Source organism: Salvelinus alpinus, chromosome 15 (assembly GCF_045679555.1).
Source record: "Salvelinus alpinus chromosome 15, SLU_Salpinus.1, whole genome shotgun sequence".
NCBI classification, from domain to species: Eukaryota; Metazoa; Chordata; class Actinopteri; order Salmoniformes; family Salmonidae; genus Salvelinus; species Salvelinus alpinus.
In genome coordinates, this window is record NC_092100.1 from 54,656,092 (window position 1) to 54,677,352 (window position 21,261).

At 43.0% G+C, this 21,261-nt stretch overlaps 1 protein-coding gene across 2 annotated transcripts in view; it reads right to left on the reverse strand.

The window, feature by feature from the left end:
• The window catches only part of LOC139540345 (contactin-1a-like), a 118,879-nt gene that overhangs the window by 55,597 nt on the left and 42,021 nt on the right, over nt 1-21,261 (reverse strand). For both annotated transcript variants that reach the window (XM_071344101.1, XM_071344100.1), the window contains exon 2: nt 7,438-7,563. In XM_071344101.1, the coding sequence (XP_071200202.1) occupies nt 7,438-7,483 (46 nt within the window). In that variant the 5' untranslated portion in view covers nt 7,484-7,563. The remainder of the gene's footprint in view (nt 1-7,437; nt 7,564-21,261) is intronic.

A 21,261-nucleotide genomic window follows, 5' to 3' on the forward strand; every position in this document is an offset into this window, starting at 1 on the left:
TAGGCGATTAGGCCTTGCTCGAAGTTGGCGTTCCAATTAATCCCAAAGGTATTTGTTGGCATTGAGGTCAGGGCTCTGTGCAGGCTAGTCAAGTTCTTCCACACCGATCTCGACAAACCATTGCTGTATGGACCTCGCTTTGTGCACAGGGGCATTGTCATGCTGAAACAGGAAAGGGCCTTCCCCAAACTGTTGCCACAAAGTTGGAAGCACAGAATCATCTAGAATGTCATTGTAAGTTGTAGCATTAGGATTTCCCTTCACTGGAACTAAGGGACCTAACCCGAACCATGAAAATCAGCCTAAGGCCCTTATCCCTCCTCCACCAAACTTTACAGTTGGCACTATGCATTCAGGCAGGTAGCGTTCTCCTGGCATCTGCCAAACCCAGATTCGTCCGTCAGACTGCAAGATGGTGAAGGGTAATTCATCACTCCAGAGAACGCGGTTCCATTTTATGAAGCTCCCGAAAAACAGCACTCGGTGGTCTGTGAGCTTGTGTGGCCTACCACTTCGCTGCTGAGCCACGTTGAAAGTCACTGAGCTCTTCAGTAAGGCCATTCTACCGCTAATGTTTGTTTATGGAGATTGCATGGCTGGGCACTCGATTTTACACCCGTGTCAGCAACGGGTGTGGCTGAAATAGCCAAATCCACCAATTTGAAGGGGTGTCCACATACCTTTGTATACATAGTGTATGTTGTGTTAAAGACTCTGGTTCCTCAGGACAAGGTTTTCCCCAGGGCTACTCTCTCGCCTGAGTAGCCTCGTTTCACTGCCAAAAATCAAATTAAACCATCTAGCGTTCAGCGAAATAACAACACAATGTCAAATACAGGTAGCCTTGTCAAATAATGAACATCCATTCACATTAACCGTTACTCTCTTGCGGGAAACCTTCACTCTTACGCTGACATTTAGAAACGAAACATGACTATTTGAAAAATAAGCCACAGGAGTTTTTGGAGCGAGAATAAAGACGATTTTCGAGTAGTAAGACATGTATAAAAGCAACAGATAACATTAATAAGAAGGGGCTAGAAGTGTCTTATATGGTGAGCTACCGAGTGGCTAGGACAGGTAAGCACCATACTATTGTGGAGGACTTAATTCTTCCTGCTGCAGCGGATATGGCTGGGGGAAAAGGCCCAAAAAACTATATAGACAATGACTTCATAAAACAAAACTGTTTCACGACACATCAGTGACATGGCAGGAGATGTTTTGAAACAATTACTGCTTCGCATACAAGCCAGGGAATTATATGCGTTACAGCTGGATGAGTCAACAGATGTGGCGGGCCTGGCACAGCTCCTGGTATATGTTCGCTACGTTTACGGGGGGTCAATTAAGGAAGACATCGTCTTCTGGAAACCAGGACAACATGAGAGGATATTTTTTAATTTCTGGACAGCTTTGTGACATCAAATGGACTTTGGTGGTCAAGATGTGTACTGATGGCACAAAAGCCATGACAGGGAGACATAGTGGAGTGGTAACGCGCCTGCAAGAAATTGCACCCGACGCCACTTAGGTACACTGCAGCATCCACTGAGAGGCTCTTGCTCCCAAGGGAATGCCTGACAGCTTGAAAGATGTTATGGACACTACAGTGGAAATTGTTAACTTTGTTAAAATAAGGCCCATGAACTCTCGTCTGTTTTATGCATTATGCAATGATATGGGCAGCGACTATGTAACACTTTTACAACATACAGAAGTGCGCTGGTTATCAAGAGGCAAAGTATTGACATGTTTTTTTAAATTGAGAGACGAGCTTAAAGTTTTCTTTACTGACCATCATTTTCACTTGTCTGATCGCTTGCATGATGACGAGGTTCTCACACGACTGGCCTATCTAGGTGATGTTTTTTCTCGCCTGAATGATCTGAATCTAGGATTACAGGGACTCTCCGCAACTATATTCAATGTGTGGGACAAAATTGAGGTTATGAAATTAACTCAAGCTTAGGGACAATGTCATATGTGAAATAGCGAAGCACCTGGGTGAGCTGGGTGCGCAATTACGCAGGTACTTTGCCGAAACGGATGACACAAACAACTGGATTCGTTATCCCTTTCATGCCCTGCCCCCAGTCCACTTACCAATATCTGAACAAGAGAGCTTCATCGAAATTGCAACAAGTGGTTCTGTGAAAATGTAATTTAATCAGGAGCCACTGCCAGATTTCTGGATTGGGCTGCGCTCAGTGTATCCTGCCTTGGCAAATCGCGCTGTTAAGACACTTTGCAACCACGTACCTATGTGAGAGTGGATTCTCGGCCCTCACTAGCATGAAAACTAAATACAGGCACAGACTGTGTGTGGAAAATTATTTAAGACTGAGACTCTCTCCAATACAACCCAACATTGCAGTTATGTGCATCCTTTCAAGCACGCCCTTCTCATTAGCCTGTGGTGAGTTATTCACCATTTTTGATGAACAAATAAAGTTTTATATGTAAGATGGCTAAATAAAGAGCAAAATTATTGATTATTATTCTATTATTATTTGGTCCTATAAGAGCTCTTTGTCACTTCCCACGAGCCGGGTTGTGACAAACTCACACTCATTCTCATGTTTAATAAATGTATCGTATACTGTAGTGTGTGCGTGGCAGGCTGACAATGATGGCAAAAAACAACATTTGAGAGTGCGCTGACCCTGGTGCTAGAGGGGGTACGCAGCTGGAGGTTGAATGTTTGAAGGGTTACGGGACTATACAATTTTGGGAACCACTGCTCTGGACTATGGTTCTAGTACTGTTTGTGAATCAAAATGTTGTAAAATCCGATATAGACTTGCTATTATTTTGCTGCTTTTACTACTGTCGGGAAATGTGCAATCCAACCCAGGTCCTGACATTTCTACCCCATCCGGATTAAAATGTCAGAGTGGCACATAAATGTAAGAAGTCTTGTTGCAATAATTGATCTTGTGAATATTTGGATAAACACCGCAGACCCAGATGTATTTATGCTTTCTGAAACCTGCCTCAGAAAATCTAGCGCTGACAAAGACATTGTAACCATCAACGCCAATGTCAAATCTGAAATTGTGCTTATGGGTGACCTGAACATAGACTGGTTGACATCCAGCTCTGATCAACTCAAGAATCTATGTATTACCTATGATCTTACTCAGATTGTTAACAATGTAACAAGATTGAATGCAAAGTGTCCTCTGAAATCCTCTTTGATTGATCTTATTTCAACCAACACACCACGTCGTTTTAAGGCTGCTGGTATAACTGATATAAGTGATCACTGTGCTGCTGCCTGTGTAAGGGATGGTCAAATCCCTAAACTGCCTCCATGTATCATCATGAAAAGAAACTGGAAGCAGTTTTATACTCAGGGTTTAAAACATGATGTTTTGAATATAGCCTGGAATAGAGTTGAATTCATCCCTGATGTTGAATGAGCTTTTTCTTACTCCCATAAAGCATTCCAGGAAGTACGCAACAAGCACGTCCATTCAATTATTACAGAATTAAGTGCAGAGACAACCCTTGGTTCTCAGATTAACTAAAGGAAGAAGGTCTGATTCAGCTGATGATTGGATGGCTTTTAAATGCCGTCAGAATCAGGGTGTGGCTATGACCCGAAAGCTGAAAGCAGACCCCTACCTCAAATCTCCTGCTGATAATCTGAATAATCCTTCCAAATTTGGCAAGTAGTGAAAGGTTTAGAGTGTAAAAAAGAAGCACGGCTCCCTAAACAACTCCTAGTTGACTCACACGTGGTCATTTATGCAGGCAGATTTTCTCGATGCAGGCGGATTAGTTGATAGGGTTAAAGGTTAACATGAGCCCCCTGTGAAATGCTCGCCCTATTCTGTCTCAGAGGTGCATAGAGCCCTGAAAGCAATTCATGTAAAGAAAATCCTCTGGTCCTGATGATTTAGACTCCCGTCGGCTACAATTAGCTGCAGACATCGTTGCTCCCCCTTTTAACATGCATCTTTAACCTCACCATAGAATTTAACGAAACCCCCAAGTTGTGGGAATCAGCATTTGTCCTACCTCTTTTGAAAGGAGGTGGTCCCACTCTACTGAATAACTATCGGCCCATATCTAAATTGTCTGTTCTGGCAAAGGTATTGGAGTCCTTAGTCAATAAGCAGTTTAAGGTATACCTCCAGGAAAATAGTATTTTGAGTGGTATGCAATCAGGTTTCAAGTCTAGCCACAGCACTGTCACAGTAACTTTTAGGGTTTTGAATGATATTCACTGTACCCTGGATAATAAGCTGCAGTGTGTATCTGTATTCATAGACTTGTCAAAAGCATTTGACACTGTGGACCATACTGTCTTGGTGCAGAGATTGAAGTGTGTTGGGATTACTTGTCATGCTCTGGAGTGGTTTGAGAACTACCTGTCAAAGCCAGATGGTTGTAAGTCAGACACCGTAGAATTGTGCTCGGGTGTGCCTCAAGGATACATTTTAGGTCCCCTGCTGTTTATTATCTATATCAACAACATTGGGAGACATATTGAGACAGCTGATGTAAATTGTTATGCGGATGACACTGTTCTCTATTCAAGTGTCAGCAGTTTGACTTTGGCTTCTGAAAAAGCTCAAACAGCTTTTAACATCAAATAGAATCGGTACGATTTGAAGGTTGCTCTGAATTACTCTAAAACAAAATGCACTGTATTTTCCAATAATAAACACTAAAAAACATAGAATTACTACTTTGGAAGGACATTCTATAGAGCAAGTAAAAATGTACAAATATTTGGGAGTCTGGGTGGATGAGAAGTTGAGCTTCACCACCCATGTGGTGAAGCTCAAAACTTCTTAAAGCATTTCACTGTATTCGGCGCATGTGACAAATACAATTTGATTTGAACCTTGTCAGGAAACTCAAGCTGCGTGTTGGGTTTTATTACCGGCACAAAGCTTGTTTACCTTTGCCGACAGAAAATAGTTGATTCGTTGTACTTTCTCTCTGTGTTGGACTATGGTAATACTATTTATGCATTTAAATACTATTTATGCATTTACTATTTACTTTTCTCTCTGTGTATCATGCAGCCCTTTGTTTTGTCACCAATCAGAGACGTCTAACTCACCATTGTGATCTCTACAGTGCTGTCGAGTGGACATCACTAGCAACCCGCAGGCTCAAAGAGTGACACATTCTTAATTATAAGGCCATTTTAGGAAAATGTTCCATTTTTATCTATCCTCCTTTCTAGCTCAAAATGAAAACACATTCAAGCTCAGATCTCAATCTTGTTTCATGCCAACAGTCCCAAAAGGTTTTACCGATCATAGAAAAAGGTCCTTTCATTACTCAGCCCACTGGTCTTGGAATTCCCTCAAACCCAACATAAAACCCCAGGACCTGGTGTCCCTGGAGGAGTTCAAAGGACAAATAGATGAACAGAATTGAGAGAATGCCAAGAGGGTGCAAAGCTTCCATCAAGGCAAACAAACGGTGGCCACTTTGAAGAATCTAAAAATATATTTTGATTTGTTTAACACTTTTTGGGTTACTACATGACTCCATATGTGTTATTTCATAGTTTTGATGTCTTCACTATTATTCCACAATGTAGAAAATAATAAAAATAAAGAAAAACCCTTGAATGAGTAGGTGTGTCCAAACTTTTGACTTACTGTAGCGTTTTCTAGTTTTCACCCGATGTCACTAGTTTGCATTGCTTTATATAAGGAAGCATGTTGTTTTACTTTATACACACCACACACATTCCTGCACACACACACACACACATCCACTGTTTGTTTGCTGTTGTGTTTGTGCTGTTGCCAGTCTCTTCTGTCTCTGTTGTCTGTTTTGTTTTATAGTTAAAAAAAAAAAAAGTTTTATCCCCCGTCTCCAAAGGAGGCCTTTTGCCTCTTGCCAGGCCGTCATTGGAAATAAGAATTTGTTCTCATTTGACTTGCCTGGTTAAATAAAGGTTAAATAAAAAATATTAAGATCAACAGTGTGTTGGAGTTTCCTTCTATTCTGCATATTCATCCATCACTGTTGAGAGAAAACAGCAAGGTTGATATTGCAGCACGTTAAACTTCTCACCGCCCAATCTATATACAGTACATACTGTCACTATCTACTGTCTCCCCTTCAGTATGAATCAAGGGGTTAAAGGTGACATTGCTATACATTGCAAGCTTACCGTATTATGCTTGCAGTGAGATTTGACTTGTCTTTTGAATACACTGCTCCATACATTTCTGTCTCTGTTTGCATTATAGAATATGTGACAATCACAGTGATTGGGCATTGACAGCAGATGTGTACTGAAGGCTACAGACTAGGGCCATTCAAACAATCACACTGAGATGAGATTGGTCAGCTTGGGTTTGATGTGATGAAAGAAATATAGAAATCTGCACACTGTAGAATGATGCTGCCGTTTCATTGTGCAAAGATATTTCAGGCTTGAGTTTGATGTCACATCCTGTAACATGACATGAGACATACAGTACTGAGGCATTGTCCAATAAGAGCCTTAGTAGGGTGGAGAATCAGCTGGTCAACAGCAAAGAAATAGAATTACTAGAACGGACATTCCTATTCAAGTCAATGTTCTGTGATGGACTTTGTCCCTTCTAGTGACTCTACTTCTATGGTCAACAACGATTATCAGACCTCTGCTGACTTCCTTCTCCACGGTCTTGACTATGTGGTAGTTTACGTAACTGCCACAACGACATTACATTAATCATCAGACTAACTTCCTCCTTGTTGGCTCTCAACGGCTCTGTCAAAGCGATGTCCCTTGGCCATAGGGATGACCCATTTCTGCATGCTGGTCTGTTGTTGTGTTTCAGAAGAGGCCGGATCAGGCAGGCATACAGCACAATGTGATGTGGTGGTGGTGCGATGCGCTGGGCCAGGCACACACACACGCACAAACACACCCTGTTGTCGTTGCCTTCGGGTGAAGTCGAAGCGTGACTCACACACCTCTTCCTATGAACAAATGTAATCTCCACCATCCCAATCTGTTTGAAGGATATGTGTTGGGAAGTAGTGAGAACGCCAGAGTCCAAACAACACATTCTTTGCTTCAGCTGAATTGAAATCTCAATTCCTGAAGGGTTTGTCTGGGGTTACAGGCAGGTCATTTTCAGCCCTGCTCTCTTCTATCTGCCTGCACATACCGTGGATAGTTGCTTGACCTTGGCTGCATCCCAAAAAAGTAGCAATTCAAATGGACAGACACATTCTATTTCTCCTGCAGTTAAACTGAATATGAGACTGTTACCCTTCTTCACACTACCGTGCCGGCCCGAACTAAACTGTCCAAGCTAGCGCTGATGTTTTTATTTTCAGTAAAGTTCCAGCAACTACGGTGACTGCATAACTAGACCGGTGCAGTACCACTTGGTTTGGCTCGGCTCAGTGCGGCTCAGTAGTGTGAAAATCCATAGAGTGTGATTACCATATGAAACTCACCAGTGGAGGGGAGAGTGAGGGACAGGAGGAGGAGGAGGTGCAGCATGTTGCTCTGTGTAGAACCTCCTGAGGTGATGCTTAGAACCACTGCTGATGATGAAACATTAGCAGGACAGGCTGCTTTTCCTGCAAGAGAGAGAGAGAGACAGAGAGATGTAAATTGCCGAATAATGGAACAACACATTGCACCACTAAAATAAGACAGTAACATTGCATCACGTAGCCCATTACTTTCTTCAAAGACACCTCATTAAATCAAGGATTAACCAACAGCAGTTTGGACCAGAAGGTATTAATAAACTTTGGCAGCCATTTTTTATGGACTTCTTAAACCCCTAAATATAATGGATATTCTGATGGCAATACTTTTTTGGTAATTGTCGTGAGAGCTGAGCAGTTCAAACTTGCAGTGACATTGCTCTGATTAAGTCAAAATAAAACTACTGAGCATGGACATGAAGGAACAGTTTAAAGGAATATTACTGTGCAATACGATTAATACTCTTGCCCTTTTTGGCATCAGGCGAAGGAGCTACTTCAGTGAATCCAATACATTTCAAGATAAGAGCAAATATGTGACCCGATTCAGGAAACCAGGCGTATGTCGCAAGTCACGACTTCACATGAGAGCTGTTTGAACGTAATCATTTTTCTTTCATGAAAATGCGTTTTTTGGAAGAAATGCCTTCTCGAACATGTGAACTTTCATGTGTCTTAATATCAAATATTATATGCCATCTGTACATACGAATAAAATAGTTAAATTACGAGCCTAGTTGGTTTTGCCACAGAAAAAACGAGCAACCTTCCCACACATTTCTTGTTAACAAACTATAGTTTTGTCAAGTCGGTTAGGACATCTACTTTGTGCATGACACAAGTAATTTTTCCAACAATTGTTTACAGACAGATTATTTCACTTATAATTCACTGTATCCCAATTCCAGTGGGTCAGACGTTTACATACACTAAGTTGACTGTGCCTTTAAACAGCTTGGAAAATTTCAGAAAATGATGTCATGGCTTTAGAAGCTTCTGATATGCTAATTGACATCATTTGAGTCAATTGGAGGTGTACCTGTGGATGTATTTCAAGGCCTACCTTCAAACTCAGTGCCTCTTTGCTTGACATCATGGGAAAATGAAAATAGAAAAATATTGCAGACCGCCACAAGTCTGGTTCATCCTTGGGAGCAATTTCCAAACGCCTGAAGGTACCACGTTCATCTGTACAAACAATAGTACGCAAGTATAAACACCATGGGACCACGCAGCCGTCATACCGCTCAGGAAGGAGAAGCGTTTTGTCTCCAAGAGATGAACGTACTTTGGTGCGAAAAGTGCAAAAATAGAACTGTTTGGCCATAATGACCATCGTTATGTTTGGAGGAAAAAGGGGGATGCTTGCAAGCCGAAGAACACCATCCCAACAGTGAAGCACGGGGGTGGAGCATCATGTTGGTAGGGGTGCTTTGCTGCAGGAGGGACTGGTGCACTTCACAAAATAGATGGCATCATGACGGTGGAAAATGATGTGGATATATTGAAGCAACATCTCAAGACATCGGTCAGGAAGTTAAAGCTTGGTCGCAAATGGGTCTTCCAAATGGACAATGACCCCAAGCATACTTCCAAAGTTCTGGCAAAATGGCTTAAAGACAACAAAGTCAAGGTATTGGATTGGCCATCACAATGCCCTGGCCTAAAACGTATAAAAAAGTTGTGGGCAGAACTGAAAAAGCGTGTGCGATCAAGGAGGCTTACAAACCTGACTCAAACCTGACTCAAACTTATTGTGGGAAGCTTGTGGAAGGCTTCCTATAACATTTGACCCAAGTGAAACAATTTAAAGGCAATGCTACCAAATACTAATTGAGTGTAGGTAAACTTCTGACCAACTGGGAATGTGATGAAAGAAATAAAAGACTAAATAAATCCTTCTCTCTACTATTATTCTGACATTTCACATTCTTAAAATATTGTGATGATCCTAACTGACCTAAAACATGGAATCTTTACTAGGATTAAATATCACTGAGTTTAAATGTATTTGGCTAAGGTGTATGTAAACTTCCGACTTCAACTGTATACACCTTTTCCGAAAGGCCCCAGAGTCTGCAACACCACTAAGCACAGGACACCACCAAGCAAGCGGCACCATGAAGACCAAGGAGCTCTCCAAACAGGTCAAGGACAAAGTTGTGGAGAAGTGCAGATCAAGGTTGTGTTATAAAAAAATATCCGAAACTTTGAACATCCCACAGAGCACCATTAAATCCATTATTAAAAAATGGAAAGAAAATAGCACCACAACAAACCTGCCAAGAGAGGGCCGCCCACCAAAACTCACGGAGCAGGCAAGGAAGGCATTAATCAGAGGCAACAAAGAGACCAAAGATAACCCTGAAGGAGCTGCGAAGCTCCACAGCGGAGATTGGAGTATCTGTCCATAGGACCACTTTAAGCCGTACACTCCACAGAGCTGGGCTAAACAGAAGAGTGGCCAGAAAAAAGCCATTGCTTAAAGAAGAAAATAGGCAAACAGTTTGTTTCGCTAAAATGCATGTGGGAGACTCCCCAAACATATGGAAGAAGGTACTCTGGTCAGATGAGACTAAAATCTAGCTTTAGGCCATCAAGGAAAATGCTATGTCTGGCGCAAACCCAACACCTCTCGCCGCCCCGAGAAGCATGGTGGTGGCAGCATCATGCTGTGGGGATGTTTTTCATTGGCAGGGATGGGGAAACTGGTCAGAATTTAAGGAATGATGACTGGCACTAAACACAGGGAAATTCTTGAGGGAAACCTGTTCCAATTTTCCAGAGATTTGAGACTGGAACGGAGATTCACCTTCCAGCAGGACAATGACAATTTGTGTTATTGACTGTACGTTTGTTTATGTGTAACTCTGTATTGTTGTTTTTGTCACACTGCTTTGCTTTGTCTTGGCCAGGTCGCAGTTGTAAATGAGAACTAACGTTACGTCATGCGTTGGGATTCATTGTTTACCTAGATAGCAATCTAGTTTTAGTGTGCCAGAGGGCAGAATAACTGATGCATTTTTGAACGCTCAACACCCGTTGAATATGTCCGGTGAAGTTCGGCAACAAGGTGTAATTCAATTGCTGCCAACAGCACAGTTACAGTCACCAACACTCTGGATAACATTAAACAAGCCTAACCAGCTCTGCTAGGGTGAGTAGAATGGTCAGAGTGGGGTGTTTCCTCATTATGTGTCTGGAAGTAACATTAGCTAGCCAATGCTAGCTAGTTAGCTTGGGTGCTTGACTGTAGTTGTGAGGTCAGAACTTTCGGAACAACTCTACTTATTGGACAGAGTGTCCAGTGTGCGCTCTGAAAGCGAAACCACAGAGCAATAGGGCTAGTAATGTTCCGTGAGCTATTTTATCTCTCTTAGATGTCTGGAAGTAGCTGGCAAGTTAGTACAGAACGGTTGGATCAACCCTTAAATAGATGGGTGGGGCTAAGGCTTAAGAGGGTGAATGGGTGTAGACAAAGAAGGGCTCTCCAGTAGTAGTACCAAAACATTGAAAGACGGTTTTCTCATAAGTGAGTTTACAAGTTGATCACCTTTCAAAGCAGATTTACTTTCCCATTGTTTCCTCAAATGCAGTGTATGATATACCATTGTGTAGCTCTGAGTCTCTACTTTAAGCTAATGTAAAAAACTGAAGTTCAAATGTTTCTACATAAGACCGAATCCAGGTGGTGAGTCACATATGGTAACACTTTACTTGACACCCAGCACCATAACACGTTATGACAAGGTCATAACCATGTCATAAAATGTCATAACAGCAGACATAACTTGTCATAACCTGTTATAATATGGTCATAACATTGATGAAGGGGAGGAGAAGGATTTTTAAGCCTTGCAACAATTGAGACATGGATTGTGTATGTGTGCCATTCAGAGGGTGAATGGGCAAGCTGGGTTTTTCACGCTCAACAGTTTCCTGTGTGCATCAAAATTGGTCCACCACCCAAAGGACATCCAGCCAACTTGACACAACTGAAGCATTGGAGTCAACATGGGCCAGCATCCCGGTGGAACACTTTTGACACCTAGAGTCTATGCCGCGACAAATTGAGGCTCGAGGGCAAAGGGCTTGGGGATCATATGAGTGAATCAATTGACTACATGTCATACCCTACAATTGAACAGCACTAGTCATGCCCAGTAAGACAACTCGGGTACATACAGTACTAGTATCCTTTCCACTATTCATGTCATTGGCTCTGAACAACAGTACTGATCATGTCAGCCTTCTAGGTATCACAGCAGGATACCAGCTCCCTGTCTTCCCTAACAGGTCGACAACACCATGATTGACAGGTCCATGGTTGTCACTAGCAACCACCCTCCCTAAGTGCTGTTTTAGCTGAGTGGGCCATCGCTGAACACTCAGTCACTATGTGCCCCCCAGAGTCAGAGACTACCTGGAGCATACTGTGACATGATCAACCCATCGCCAAGGAAACACAATATGACAAGCAACAGCTGTTTCAGCAACACTCTAGAATGCGCTACTTACAGACAGCGGAACAGCAGAATAGAACAGCGCAGGGGCATCTTCCTGGTTTCCCTGGAGACGTCTGCCATAGCGACAGACAGGCTCAGGAAATGATGCTCATCCCTAGGCACTAGGCAGGATTCATGAAACACCGCCAGGGGGATAAAAACGATGGATTGCATGCTGGTTCATCAGATAATAAAAGCATTTGTATTGTTATCAATAATGTTGAATTAGATACTGATTTCTAAGCATCAAATAGACACTTTTCAGAGGACTACTTCATCAGTACCAAACGGGCACTTGAAATGCTGACACTTAAAAATCGACTAATAATAGCATAAATCAACAACAACAACAATTAATCAGACAATCGATTTATATCCAAGCCAAGCTGGATTGCTAACGAGCTAATGACCTATGAGCATGAAATGTCAGAGTATCTTCGGCAAGGGTTGGAACCAAAATTAATCGTTTCGTTCTGAGCAGAATCATCTTTTTTGTTGTTGTTCCGTTCCACTGTTCTGACCAACAAAACACATTTTCTGAACTGGTTCGAACCAACAACAAAAAAGTTAAGGTTTATATAGTTCCTTTCTGTTCCTTTTTAAACCTCTGAACTGTTTCCCATGCTTGTAAAATAACAGTTCTGTTCCGGAACAGTATAGATCACTTTCGTGAAGAAAAAAAAATATTCAGTTTTTCTGTTCTGTTCCCTGAACTGGTTCCAACACACACATAACATAACATGTCTGAGCTTTGCAGCTGGAGAAACGAAACACAGAGGGGATTTCGTCTCCGCTGCGCTCGTATCCTAGCAACACATTTGAAAGGGAGCAATTGTGTGTTTGCAGGGGCCTTTTGTGACCGTGGATAAAAACTATGCAAACTCTAATTTTAGTCCGGAACGCCATTGTTCTTGGGTACCTAGGCCTGTAATAATAGGCAGAAAGTAGGATTGTTGATCTAGGATCAGTTTCACTCCTACTCTGAGACAGTTCATGAATACAGTTTGATCCAGCACCAGGTCATTCATTCCAGGCCCACAACAACCCAGAGACTCTCATACACTGCAAACAGGATCCTCATTTTTACAGCATTATTAAGTTATGAATCGTGAATGAATTTAAGAAGTGCACCTAGGAGAGGATATGCAGAGGCAGATTCTAGAATAGATCTATCAAATATATATTTCACATAGACCTATTACAGCCTGGATAGTTGTTGGTCCCTCAAATTCATTTCAAGATTTAAGCAGACACCTGAGTGCGACGCCTGGCTTTCTTTTTCTACGATAGGTGTCCTGGGGTATGTATTACAGTATGCGCTAGAATCAAAGAGTCAGCAGAGCGAGCAGCAGAAGAGCAGCAGACTGGGTAGTGAATCTAATAATCAGTAGTAATATGGTCTCTTCAGGCTCCAATTTCCTCTATTGTACCAGTCTGAATGCACCTGATGAAGGAAACTCACTTATCACACTAAATCACCAGCCAGAGGGCCAGGGACGCGACAGCCAGGCCTCAAGGCCATTTCTCATCCTCTATAAATCACACCTTGAACATTATCATCAGACTCACGCACGGGCACAGACACGCCATTACTGCATGTGGCCAGATTTTCGGGCTGGGTTTCCCATCTTGACTTTCTGGCGTGAAATCCTGAGATTACTTAAGGACCCCTTATGCAGTATACAACACAAGGATTTAAATTCAGATTCTGTGATCTTCTACGATTTGTTTTACTTTCACACTCCAGTAACCAATAACATTAGCTATGGTTTAACAACACTCCCCACCCCCACCATTGACCCCCCCCCCCCCCCAGGGCATCCGTTAGTGCAGAGCGACGCCCCTCCCCCCCTTTTTCCTCCGCTTGGTCTACTCTAAGTCACATAATAGAGGGTGGGAGGTGGGGTGTTTATGGTTTATGAGGACATCAGCCCTTATCAGCCTAGTCAGAGCCGAGGAGGGGGAGGGTAGGGGGGGTATATGAGTGGTAAACTGCACAAACAAGATGTTCTTCAGAGAGAGAGAGAGAAAGAGAGAGAGAGAGAGAGAGAGAGAGAGAGAGAGAGAGAGAGAGAGAGAGAGAACAGATTTCAAGTAATCCTGTGATAGAGGATGCCAAGAAGAGGTTAAAACAGGATGGGTCTCAATCAGAAAGGGAGTGAGTGACCACCGGGGTCAAAGTTTATAGTGAGACATTTTCTGTTGATGAACTGACCACAAACGTGGAGTATTCAATGTGGTCCCCTTGCTGCCGCTATTGTACATGTTTGTCAAGAATGTATGTCGGTCCTCACACATGAGAGGAAGTTGAGAATGGCCAGTATATCATCATATACAACATTATTGTGTGGTCGTTCTGAGAACATTTTGTCCAAATGCTGCAGAAAATATTTAACGAGAAAAAAGGAGAGGAGACATACAGTATATTGATTGGACTGAATTGCAAGGAGAGAAACGATGTCAAGCTGTGCATACTAACAAGATGGTTGTGAGGCTGCAGTCTTACAAACCAGTAGTCTGGGTGTAAAAGCTTTATGCTTCAATTCTTTTGATCGGAAGGATCTGTCGATCATTCCCCACAGTGTTTACCCACTAGTGTTGATTTCCATTTGGTTGAGTAGTCAGTAGAATTCAACATTTAAAAAATGTAATATGTCACTGGATTTAGGTTAACAGTTGATGTGGAAATAATGTTTATTCAACCATTTTTTTGTCTAATAGGTACCTACTGTAGTGTACACCATCTGCCAAAAGTATGTTTATGTGGATTCACTGCTATTCAACTATCCACATTTGAAAATGTGTCAGAGAAAGTACTACAACAGTGCTGTACAGTGTTGTAGTACTCCATTCTGGTCTCAGTCTTTGTTGCATATCATAGCCTTCCCCTATGAATTAATTATCAAAAATAATTGACTTGTGAATAGAAAATGAGCAACAGCTAATAAAAATGTGGCCTCCATAATCTACATCACTCCAATTCAGCCTTGATACAGTAGGGTGAAGGTAACTTCTGACCTCAACCACATAACTTCTGACCTCAACCACGTAACTTCTGACCTCAACCACATAACTTCTGACCTCAACCACGTAACTTCTGACCTCAACCACGTAACTTCTGACCTCAACCACGTAACTTCTGACCTCAACCACATAACTTCTGACCTCAACCACATAACTTCTGACCTCAACCACATAACTTCTGACCTCAACCACATAACTTCTGACCTCAACCACGTAACTTCTGACCTCAACCACATAACTTCTGACCTCAACCACATAACTTCTGACCTCAACCACGTAACTTCTGACCTCAACCACATAACTTCTGACCTCAACCACATAACTTCTGACCGCAACCACATAACTTCTGACCTCAACCACATAACTTCTGACCTCAACCACATAACTTCTGACCTCAACCACATAACTTCTGACCGCAACCACGTAACTTCTGACCTCAACCACGTAACTTCTGACCTCAACCACATAACTTCTGACCTCAACCACGTAACTTCTGACCTCAACCACATAACTTCTGACCTCAACCACATAACTTCTGACCGCAACCACATAACTTCTGACCTCAACCACATAACTTCTGACCTCAACCACATAACCTCTGACCGCAACCACACAACTGCTTAGAGGCTTTAAATTGCTTCCCTTGTTTCCCGACACTGCTTCCCATCCTGTAGCATAGGGAAGCATCTCCGGTGTTTACCCAATATTCATTCAAATAAATGATTGCCACCACTGCAACAAATAATGTAATTATATTTAAAGAAATATTGCTGCCGAGACGCGCTTTTAAATGGATAGACGTTGGCTCAATAAATGGAAGTCTATGGGAACAACTAGCATGTCATTGCGCTAACGCTAGTAGCAATCCTTGCAAAAATACTTTGCAGTAGCACCAGTGATAGTTTGGTAAGAGGACAGATAAGACAAAGAAATATGATGCTAGATAAAGTAATAAACATAAAACACAAACTGTCAAGAACTGGATTGATTATTGATTTCATTGGCACATTCATAACAGCTGCTTTATAAAACCAAGTGTAGGCTATTACTAGCCCGTGGCACAGTATGGTACACATCCCACTGACTAGGCTACTACTAGGTCTAGCCCGTGGCACAGTATGGTACACATTCCACTGACTAGGCTACTATTAGGTCTAGCCTGTGGCACAGTATGGTACACATCTCACTGACTAGGCTACTACTAGGTCTAGCCCGTGGCACAGTATGGTACACATCCCACTGACTAGGCTACTACTAGGTCTAGCCTGTGGCACAGTATGGTACACATTCCACTGACTAGGCTACTATTAGGTCTAGCCTGTGGCACAGTATGGTACACATCTCACTGACTAGGCTACTACTAGGTCTAGCCTGTGGCACAGTATGGTACACATCCCACTGACTAGGCTACTATTAGGTCTAGCCTGTGGCACAGTATGGTACACATCTCACTGACTAGGCTACTACTAGGTCTAGCCCGTGGCACAGTATGGTACACATCTCAGGCTACTGCTAGGTCTAGCCCGTGGCACAGCATGGTACACATCCCACTGACTAGGCTACTACTAGGTCTAGCCTGTGGCACAGTATGGTACAGATCCCACTGACTAGGCTACTGCTAGGTCTAGCCCGTGGCACAGTATGGTACAGATCCCACTGACTAGGCTACTGCTAGGTCTAGCCCGTGGCACAGTATGGTACACATCCCACTGACTAGGCTACTACTAGGTCTAGCCCGTGGCACAGTATGGTACACATCACACTGACTAGGCTACTATTAGGTCTAGCCCGTGGAACAGTATGGTACACATCTCACTGACTAGGCTACTATTAGGTCTAGCCCGTGGCACAGTATGGTACACATCCCACTGACTAGGCTACTATTAGGTCTAGCCTGTGGCACAGTATGGTACACATCCCACTGACTAGGCTACTGCTAGGTCTAGCCTGTGGCACAGTATGGTACACATCTCACTGACTAGGCTACTGCTAGGTCTAGCCCGTGGCACAGTATGGTACACATCTCACTGACTAGGCTACTATTATGTCTAGCCTGTGGCACAGTATGGTACACATCCCACTGACTAGGCTACTGCTAGGTCTAGCCCGTGGCACAGTATGGTACACATCCCACTGACTAGGCTACTATTAGGTCTAGCCCGTGGCACAGTATGGTACACATCTCACTGACTAGGCTACTACTAGGTCTAGCCCGTGGCACAGTATGGTACACATCTCACTGACTAGGCTACTATTAGGTCTAGCCTGTGGCACAGCATGGTACACATCCCACTGACTAGGCTACTGCTAGGTCTAGCCCGTGGCACAGTATGGTACACATCTCACTGACTAGGCTACTATTAGGTCTAGCCCGTGGCACAGTATGGTACACATCTCACTGACTAGGCTACTACTAGGTCTAGCCCGTGGCACAGTATGGTACACATCCCACTGACTAGGCTACTATTAGGTCTAGCCCGTGGCACAGTATGGTACACATCCCACTGACTAGGCTACTGCTAGGTCTAGCCTGTGGCACAGTATGGTACACATCTCACTGACTAGGCTACTGCTAGGTCTAGCCCGTGGCACAGTATGGTACACATCCCACTGACTAGGCTACTATTAGGTCTAGCCTGTGGCACAGTATGGTACACATCTCACTGACTAGGCTACTATTAGGTCTAGCCTGTGGCACAGTATGGTAGCAATCTCACTGACTAGGCTACTGAAAATAATGCCCCAAACAGAAGGCGTAGTATCGTGACGTAATCCCATCGTAGACAGCCCAGTCATGCTTCGTTCTCCGTGTCGCTCACTCTCTCCAGTCTCCACTTGTCACGCTAATGTAATGTAAGCTATTTATCCAGCTCTCCCAGTCAACATAATGCCTTTAGGGTCACGAAGGCTACACACACCAGCTGACCTGTATTATCAATAACACCAGCACAACCATTCCTTCAATGCATGCCAAGCATTCGAGCTTTATGCTAGTCTAGGCTATCCATAAATCCCATAGCCCTATGCATGCTCTACAGTCAGCACTGCAGTAGCTTCGCCCTAAGTCATGGCTGTAGACTCCTCTATTTGGAAGCGTCAAGAATACCAGTTGGAGTTTCCGTCCTGTTATGTAGACTCCTCCAAGGGCAACACTACGCAATGCTATTTCGAAATAGATTTGAGAAAATCAGATACTCTATCAGTGAAGGCATGACTTGAAGTGTAGAATATCACGTTTTTACATGTATCTTTAATCAGATTACTAAGGCTTTTTATATTATTCCACGACTGACAGATATCAAGCCTTTCAAGTTCTTGAAATGTCACTAACCGGGAATCTGAGTAACTGGTATGTGATAATATATTTTTTAGGTGTGAGCCAATTTCGCTGCTAAAGATGTTACTGGACTGGAGTGAGGTAATAATTTAAACCTATATACGGTCCATTCTCGATTCATCTCGTATATGGTATTAACTGTCTCGTCACCATGGAGACACAGCTCTTTATTCACTTGAACATTCTCTACTGATTAGATACAGTGAGCTCCAAAAGTCTTGGGACAGTGACACATGTTTTGTTGTTTGGGCTCTGTACTGAAATGAAACAATGACTATGAGGTTAAAGTGCAGACTGTCAGCTTTATTTGCGAGTATTTTTTATCCAATCCTGTGTTTCAGATTATTTTGTGCCCAATAGAAATTAGTGTCAAATAATATATTGTGCCATTTTAGAGTAGATGTTATTGTAAATAAGAATAGCATGTTTCTTTATTCTCTTGACCTTTCTCTTGACCTTTCTCTTGACCTTTCTCTTCCCACTCACAAGTAACTCCATAACCATGTCTATTAAATGGCTGTACATTTTCCCACAGGACTAATCACTGATAATTGTAATGTGAGATGAACTTTCAATCCAGTAGTCACACACACACACACACACACACACACACATGTACCCGCATGTGAACACACACGGACGACACACACACGGACGCAAACACACACGGACGCACACGCGCCCACACACAAACACATAAACCCACTCCTCTGTACTATTTACTAAACAAACACTCCAGATCAGTAACCCATGTGTATTGAGGTGTTGTATCGAGGTGTTGTATCGAGGTATGGAAAGATTGCCATTATAAACCCAAACATGATTAATGAGCTTAAGGCAAAATGTCAAAAGGAGGACTGAACTCTCAGAGGAAAAAGACACACAGCTCAATTACTATATGACACATCTGGTCTGAGAGGATAGCAGTTAAGTGGTCTCCATAGAATAGGATAGGATAGCAGTGACGAGCATCAGGCCCAAAACACAATAGACATCTTAACCCTGACACTCACTGGTAACTATGGGTTCATCCAACACAAATAACTGTAATCAGTAGTTAAGAATGACACATCAACAGTTGGATCGGTGCTTCCAGACAGACATACTTCAGGTGCATAGTCCCAGACCACGATCAGGAAGAGTTATGTCGAAGACTAATACAAAAAGTGTGAAGAAATAGGACCTTCGAAACTACAAAAATGTAGTTTAATGCATCATGCATGTCTAGAATAGAAAAGAAAAACGTAATTTTCCCAAGAGGGGCCTTCGGTATGCTATGAAAATATTGAACATTACTGTGCAATGAATCCCAGAGAGGCGTCAATGCCATTTACATTAGCCGGCTAAACCGAGACAAACAATAAACAGATGAATCTATGTCGAGGCTTCCAAGCGCCGAGCCCCATTCATTACATTATTGGATTAAAGGGAATGAATTCAACATTAGGCCACCGATTAACTTCGCCTAAACCACAGAGAGAGAAAACGCTTTAACAGAATAATAAAATAAGCCACGAGCATTCTGCTTAATTATATTTAGTCCTTCAGAGGAGTTACATTCATTGGTGCGATGAATATCCATATCCATAACCTGCAATATCATATTGAGTCATTATCCTGGACCGGAAAATAACCAGGATACAAAATAGACTGGAAAACCATCTGCTGTAGCCACCTCTTTCCTTTTTGAAGGAGGAATGTGTCATGACAGTGTTGTTGTGTGTGTGTGTGTGTGTGTGTGTGTGTGTGTGTGTGTGTGTGTGTGTGTGTGTGTGTGTGTGTGCGTTTGTGTGTGCCTGCGTGTGTTCATATGTGAGCGTACTTGTTCGTGTGTGTGCATACAGCATGTGGTTTCTTGCTTGTTTGTGAGAAAACAAACCTACTTAGCAGCCCGTGTCGCTACCATCCTCTCAAACGGGCCTTTCCTGCCAACTGTCCTATAAATCCTTCTCTCCATTGTCTCTCACAAATGAGCGCAGCAGTGGATGGATGGAGGCAAGCAGAGGAGAGAAGCTCTCAGTCGGAGAGGCGGAGGAGTAAAGCCTAATTCCCTGACGGAGAGGACTAGGACGGTAGCGATGCAAATACGCTGCCATTGAAGACGCCTCCCCGCAGCGCAGAGAGAGTAGATTCGCCGAGGGGTTGTCGCTACACACACACACAGATGGAGAGGCACACACACACACACAGATGGAGAGGCATACGCACACACACACACACACATACACGCACGCAGATACACACACAGCGGACAGGGGACAGGGGAAGGTCTAATCTCTTAAGCCCTCCTCCTGTCTCACTCACTCTCAGACAGATATACACATTCTCTCTCTATATTCATACCCCTGGCTGGGGGCCAGACCATGAGACTTTGAGAGACAGCACCTCAAGTGCAGAAGCACCTTTTTCAATTTGTCCTCTGCCTCCTCCTCCTCCTTCTCCTCATCATCATCATCATGCTCGCTGTGACACAAGCCCACGGGGACATTGTTTTGACTGAAGATGATACTTGGGTACAAGTATCAATGCGAGAGTTTAAGACTTGAACGATAAAATAAAAACGTGTTTTGCATGAAGAACAAGACTCAGCACCTTGTGAACATCCTTACCACCCTGAAGCATAATAAAACGTGATTTGAAACATGAGGATGTGAAAGATGATTCAATGAATATGGGTGCCACTAAAGCACTGCCATTAAGCCTTTCTCCCTGGGTTGTTCTAATTCAATACCGACATAGTCTGTCAAACATGTTCAGGGGGTGCCATGTTTTTTTCAGTGGTAAAGTATTCCCTTCGTCCCATACCAGTTATCTTTCGGGAGAGTGTGCCCCAAGTGGAACTTCCTATTCTGAGTTGCTCTTACAACTCGCAGTGGCAAGATACTTAAAGTGGAAACGAAACTGTGAAGCTAGCTCGAT